General features: G+C 39.9%; 1 protein-coding gene across 1 annotated transcript; it reads right to left on the bottom strand.

Annotated features, from left to right (window-relative positions):
• Positions 1-530: 530 nt before the first annotated feature.
• gata6 (GATA binding protein 6) lies at positions 531-6,701 on the bottom strand. The gene is made up of 7 exons (XM_030159612.1): positions 6,590-6,701; positions 5,084-5,998; positions 4,276-4,448; positions 3,373-3,498; positions 3,172-3,259; positions 2,985-3,082; positions 531-1,610 (listed from the first exon to the last, which is right to left on the bottom strand). Exons 2-7 carry the CDS (start codon positions 5,937-5,939, stop codon positions 1,449-1,451), a joined length of 1,503 nt encoding a protein of 500 aa, XP_030015472.1. The 5' UTR covers positions 5,940-5,998; positions 6,590-6,701; the 3' UTR covers positions 531-1,448.
• Between the last annotated feature and the right edge of the window lie 485 nt (positions 6,702-7,186).

Below are 7,186 nucleotides of genomic sequence, written 5' to 3'. Positions count from 1 at the left end.
AAAAAAGAAAAAAAAAAAAAAAACAACAGGTGTCCAACTTTAACATGTAATTCACTGGATTATCTTCCTTTTCTTTTTTTTTTTTTTAATGATGTAAATTTTTTTTTTTTACAACGCCCTCCAACACAAAGAGACGATCTACCTAACTCCTCATTTGTGAATTCAGAAGGGAGCATTTTGACAAAAAAAAAAAAAAAAAAATGACATCAGATTTAATAGTTTACTTCCTGAATTTACTGGGGTCATTACACTCTCTTTCAGGCTTAACATGGATCACTCATCGTAACATTAATTTGCTCAGAGCTGACCACATTCTCCACTGTGGTCTAATTTTAGTGGAAAAAAAAAAAAAAGATGTAGCAGAACATGTTTGCATTGTGAAAGTCTGGTAGTGTACCAACAGTCTTCTTTTACAGTTGATCCTTGTAACAAAAAGGTCAGCTATTATGGGTGTGCTTTGTTCAAACAAGCCATCCAACTGCTTTACATGTGAAAGAGGGTGTTTTTTCTTTTTTTTTTTTTCTTTTTCAAGTTCTGCTCTGGGTCTGCCATAGTTTTAACAATAGTACCATGATGCTACCCAGCAGCAGATGATGTTTTAGAGAAATTAATCTGAAAAAGTTGATTATTTGAGAGTAAAAAATAAAAAAAAAAGAAAGGAAAGGAAAGGAAAGAATAAGAAGCAACACTAACTGATGAAGTCATTTATACCCTGTTTAAACCAAACTAGTTTCAGTTACAGTAAGAGCTTTCAGTGGAAAACATGTGCAGATTCAACACTACTGTACTACAAACAACCACTTTTAAAAAGAAACACAAAATTAGAAAAGAAGACATCAGAATGGTTTAACTTCTACTCTATATTGATATCTTTATTAACAATCATAGCCATGTTTTCAACAATGGAAGATTCATAAATATTTTTTTTTCTCTTTTGATTTATAAAACTTGTCTCGGCACTTGCGGCATGATTCCAGTTGTGGAAAGAAACATAACATGTCCTTAAAAGTAGCACTTAAAAAAGCACTAGTATCCAATCAAAAGCTTTTTCTTCTTGGAAATCCATTATATACAATTCATGATGGCTTTTGTTTAAGAACCCAGATCTGGTTCTGTGCCATGAATGGTAGAGATATCGAGTGCACGGCAGGTCCAGAAACCATCCACAGCAGGATACCGGATTGATCATTTGGCCTTTTTTATTTCTCAGGCGTTCCCCTTTGTGTGTTTTTAAGGCAACAAAATCCCCACACCGATCTGGAATCGCAGGTATTCCACGCTGGGTTCGAGCTTGAAGTGTGGTTGAAGGTCGTCTCACCCTTTCCGTCCGACTCTTCTCACATCAGACGAGTGGAAGGAAACAAAAATCATCCCCCCCAAATACTTCCATCGCATCCACAGAGAGGACAGGGGCCTGGGGGTTGCTGTCTTCCCAAAGGTTTGGATGTTCAAGCTAAAGCCATGGGGCACCAGGGTTCAGATCGCACTGAAGACACATCTGACGGCTGAGACAGACCCACACTGGTGTACAGGCCGTCCTGACCCGGGTACTTCACCGCTGATCCAGAGCCTGTTCCCTCCCCGGAGCTGGACAGCACAGAAGAACTGACCTGAGACACCAGGGAAAATATTCAGATTATACACTCTAAAAAATGATCCATAGTAAGTTCATAGTAAGTTAAGCTTAAAATCAAGAGCTTTCTCTGCTTCAAAAATGGAGTTTGTTACATGTGCACATTTAAATCAGTTGATAAGTTATTTTATTCAGTTGGTCTAAATCAGGGGTGTCAAACATGCAGCCCAGGGGCCAAAACCGGCCCGCCAAAGGGTCCAATCCGGCCTGCAGGATGAATTAGTGAAATACAAAAATTACACTTAAAATATTAACAATCAAGGATGTTAAAATAAATTTAGTTCAGTTCCATCAAAAGTGGGTCAGACCAGTAAAATATTATCATAATAAAATATAAATAACGAAAACCACATATTTTTCTCTTTGTTTTAGTGTAAAAAAAGTAAAATTACACAAAAATGTTTACATTTACAGACTAGCCTTTTACAAAAAATGTGAAAAACCTGAACAAATAAGAACAACCTGAAATGTCTTAAGAGATTTAAGAGTAATTGTACCAGTATTCTGTCTGTTCTTAAATCTTTTGTGCGTTTGTAGATCCACTGTGATCTTTACGTTGTAATGAACATGTAAAAATGATAAGCTGAGGCCAAATAATGGCATAAATTGTTAAAATTGCACTTTTTTTCTTAATAAATTTCATTTTGTTCATGTTTTTCCATATTTTTCTAAAAGATAGTTTGTAGATGTAGAAATTTTGATAATATAATCTTACTGTTTTTCACTCTAAAACATAGAAATTAGACATACAAATTTTGGAATTGATATTATTTATGTATTATTATGTTATTATTTTAATGATCCGGCCCACTGCAGGTCATATTGGGCTGTACGTGGCCCCTGAATGAACATAAGTTTAACACCCCTGGTCTAAATGAAAAACAAGGAAAACAGTCTTAACTTCATAACATATCGATTTTGAACAGACATTTCTGTCTTTAACTTAACAAAGAAGTATATTAAGTTAGTACAACTTAAAAATCTTGTAAGCTTCCTTTAAAAGCTGAGTACAGATCTGATGTGTCTATAGTTATTATTAATCTAAACCTGTAAAGAAGACATTACTTAGAAAATATTTAGAAATGTGACTCATTTTGACACTAAAATGTCACTCACAAAGAGAAAAAAACCGCACTATGTCCAAACTAGTGTCATTTATTCTAACCTTATAATGACACATTGAGTAGAAATATTCATTATTGCAAAACATTACTCAGCCCACATGTGATCTGTAATATTATTTCATATTAAATCGCTAACTTCTCTGTAAAGTGATTTTTGCTCTGGAAAAAGGAGTTGTTTTTTTTTTTTTTTTTTTTTTTCATGTCTTTTGCAGGATTAAATGTCTTACCCCTGACACCTGTGCAGAGGGAGAGCTGGTTTTGGAGCAGTCTTCAGAATTGGATGAAGATGTGGACGTGGGAGTCATAGACACAGTGTTATTATTACCTAGAAAACAACAGAATGCATTTAATAATATTATTCCTGTTATTTCATAGAGTGTATATCAGGAGTGTCATATCCACAGCCTTACTCACCGGAGGATCCTTTGGATTTATTTAAGGTTTTCGGTTTTCTTTTTCTAGTCTGGATTCCCTCTTTCTTCATGGCGAGCGGCCGGGGCACCTTCAGGAATAGGAAAGATTCATCATTATATATTATCTTGATTTACGATGCACCGAATAATCTCAGTTAATTCCGCATTTGTTTTAGAAGTGTGAAATTTAACCATGACTCACCCCGTGTAATTTTGTGTAGAGCCCACACGCGTTACACACCGGCTCCCCCTCCGCGTTCCTGCGCCAAAGAGTGGTCGTGCTTGTTTGGCAGTTGGCGCAGGATAATCCGATTCTTCTGGATGTGGACTGGTGACATGAAAATAACACAAATATTATTATTATTATTATTATTATTATTATTATTATTATTATTATTGTTGTTGTTGTTGTTGTTGTTGTTGTTGTTGTTGTGATCATTATTGTTATGACTGCGGTGTTATTGGAGTGTTTCACAGAGGGAAGTGCTGTTCACAGAGTCATCAAGTCGACGTGACTCTTTGTTACGAGAAGAAAATAAAGTGGAAGCCACACTTCACTAATTTCATTACAATGCGGAGCTGTCACATCCTATTTCCTAACAATAACTCAGGTCCTTTTATATGATGTACATTCAGCCGGTATTTACGCACAGCTTTTTTACGGGATGTTAATTTTTGTGGGTCGTCCAATTTCCCAAAAAAAAAAAAAAAAAAAAAAAATATCGTGCGTAATGTTGTGCGTAATGGTGCCAGGACAGATTAGTCCTTTATAATCAGTTTTAAATATTTAGAAGTTCTTAATAAATGTCTTCTGTCAATTATTTGTTTGGATTATATTAAATTATATAGCTCCCAAATTGTTAAAATATGTAATAATGAAGCGTGAGTGCTAATGTCATTATTAATTGCGCAGTGTCCTAAATGTTTTGACGCACAGAGAAAGTCGCTGATCATTACATTATAATATGTAATCTGACCTAAAACTGTGGTGGGCAGACAGAGTGCACCCCAGCAGGTTACGGTTCATCAAATGTTAATCGGTCCTCCGGCGCTTGTTTCAAACAATTAGGCAGGAAATTGAGCGTTTAAGCGGTGCTCTGCTTACCGTCCGTTTCTGTGGTTTAATTAATGGTCGGCTCAGCCCATTCATTTTGCTGTAAAGGCCGCAGGCGTTGCACAGAAAGTGGCCCGTGCCGTCGCGTCTCCAGAGCGGCGTGGAGATGGAGCCACAGTTGACGCACTCTCGGCTCTCCCCCAGGTCATCCAGCATATCTGAAACTAAAGAGACAGGTGTCAGATGGAAACCCACGAGTTTGAATCATTTATTTATGTATTTATTGTATTTATGTATCTATAGGTTTTAGTCTTGGAAAAAAAAATATCTGTGTTTGACAGGTGAGAAAATGAGGCCAAGTCAGGTGGACGGACTTCTTAATAGTAGACATTTTTAAAGGTTTTGGTTGTAAGATTAAATTAAAATAAAGACAGTTGAACCTTACAGTCGATTTGTAATGGTATGGCTGCTGGTTGTTAGATTTTATCTTTATATTTTAAGGTTTCTTGCATTTTCTGGTCAGATACAGGCCCGCGTAAAGAGCAAGGCCGGGTTTTTACGCACGACTGAAACACACTTGTTCCTCCTTTAAGCCTGGCTCACCTTTAATTTCCAGTTGATAGTACTTTACCAGCACTGTTCTGTCCAAATAATTCTGTCTAAATGTGCTTGAATCAGTTATAAAAGTGGGTTACAGTTTTAGTGTTTTCCCCTGAACACACTTCTGTTACTGCTTGTCTCGTTAAAGAGTTTGTTGGATGTTGTAATAATTTTCCATAATCCATAACAGGAATTTAAAAAATAAATCATCCATCACCATGTCCACCTGTGTATAAAACTGTTTTTTTTTTTTTCTTACCTCCGTTTGGTCCTCGGATCAAGGGTGCACCTCGGCTCTGCAAAGTGTGCAGCATGGTGTTATCGAAAGGTCCCCCGGTCCAAGGCGAAGGCAGCTGCGACAGCTGTGGTGCAACATAAGGGGAGTACGGACTCGGGTAGGTCCCACTGAGGGGGCGAGACAGGCCGTACTGGTCTCTGCCGCTCACATTCAGCGTGTTACTGTAACCGGTGTCCCTGGGGGTTCCGTTATTCATAGGCGGGCTTGGAGGGTAGTGGAATCGGCTGGTTGTGTGGGGGCTCCCGGTGCTGTAGGACGGGCTCTCTGGGGTGGACTGTGACCACACTGAGTGACTGGAGACGGCGTGGCTGGGCTGCGCAGAACCGCTGGCTTGAAGATAAGAGAGACTGGGGATCATGGGGCCCACTCGGGAACTGGGCACGTACACGGGAGAGTTGGGGTTGGAGTGCATATAACCACCAGAGGAGGAATCATATCCAGTCTGGCTCTGGGCTGCGGCGATGGCCAGTGTTTGGTACATGTCGGTCGGATCCACCAATAAGCTCGTCTTGTGAGCTCCGCTGGAAAGGACGAGTTTGCTGCCCTGGTCTAAATCCGTAAACAGCTGGATGTCCTCGGAAGTGGTCAGGGTGTTGTTGTGGTGTCCGAAGTGAACGTAGGAGTGTAGTGATCTGCTGTCGGACCGGCGGTGCCCCAGTGCGTCAAGGTCGCTCGGAGGCACGGACGTCCTCAGCTCGTCCGACGCGGCACCGTCCCTCCTGCTGTCACCGGGCAGGTAGGTCTGCTCAGCCGGTGACCCTGGGCTGCTGGATACTTCTCGCTTGACCATGGACCAGCTGTTTTCGCCCAGGTCCATCCAGGAGCCCTTTCCATACACCGTAGGGGTTAAGAAAAATGCTCAGGGAGTAGTCTACCCTGGAATAAAAGAGTTACGACTGTTAGTAAAAAGGAATTCAACATGTGTCCATAAAAAAGAAGTCCTGAAAGTCTAATATTTAGTAAATTCACCTCTGATGTACAAGGCGTTTTCATCTTTAAACTATCAAACTACTGCTTATCTTTCCATAAAAAGCGAACAAACGCGTAATTTCCCATTTTCACTGACTCTCTCTGTTAGGTTACCACAATAAAACACACTCCAAAGTGATTGCCATTGCCCTCATCGAGCGCCCTTAAGAGGCACTGGATCCATCCGTGTCAAATCCCTGTCCTCCCACATACGCATGCACGTCCATACACACACGGGCACTAAACGCGCGCACACATAAGAGATAGGAAACAAAACGCAATATGTCTTCACAGCAAAAGAGATAACCGTTTGATAAGACCCAAAACAGATAAGAGCTGAGAGGCAGGCTCCCAGCGATAAAACAATACTCCGAAATGATGATTTAGGTCCGCTGCGCTCTTTACGCGCCGCCAGATGTCCACAAGCACAAGAAGAACAAGAAGGAAAGGCCACGAGTGGCAACAAGTACACGGATAAAGATGCTTTCCGCTACATACCTGCTAGTTGTGTGCCATAAGTAGCACGCAAAGTTGGTAATAGTGAACCGCTGCTTGCTTCTCCTGGAAGTAATGGGAAATGTTGGTGCGCTCTGACGAGGTTTATGAGAGGAGGCGCTTGTGGCCGCGGCTGCAGGAGGCGGACCAATCACAGAGAGGGTGAGCGGCTGGAGACACGATGGGGGTGCCAGCCTGTGAACTCCTCCAATCAATCACAGAAGAAACACACACAGACTTTAACATGTCTGGAAGTTATTTTAATTTGCAAATGTAATCATGTTCCTTTGGAGTTTTCTTCTTTTACGCATAAACGTCGCTCCGCCCTTTCTCTGCCGCTACTGTTCTGAGCCGTAATTTTTTTTTTTTTTTTTTTTTTAATTACTAAAAAGATATCTTCAAATTTTTCGCATTGTAAACCTCTTTTTTATTTTTTTATTTTACTTTTCCACAGACGCTGCTGATTGTTCCAGTAACATTTGCATTTACTCGTTTTCTCTGCTTACTAATATTTATATTTCACATTATGTCTAAAATAAAAATATTTAGCGAAAACTTCCAATTAGTGAGTAGAAATCAGTAATTTGACAAAACATGAAT

This window comes from Sphaeramia orbicularis, chromosome 17, assembly GCF_902148855.1.
Source record: "Sphaeramia orbicularis chromosome 17, fSphaOr1.1, whole genome shotgun sequence".
In the NCBI taxonomy this organism is placed as follows: domain Eukaryota; kingdom Metazoa; phylum Chordata; class Actinopteri; order Kurtiformes; family Apogonidae; genus Sphaeramia; species Sphaeramia orbicularis.
This window is presented reverse-complemented; position numbering and strand designations above follow the sequence as displayed.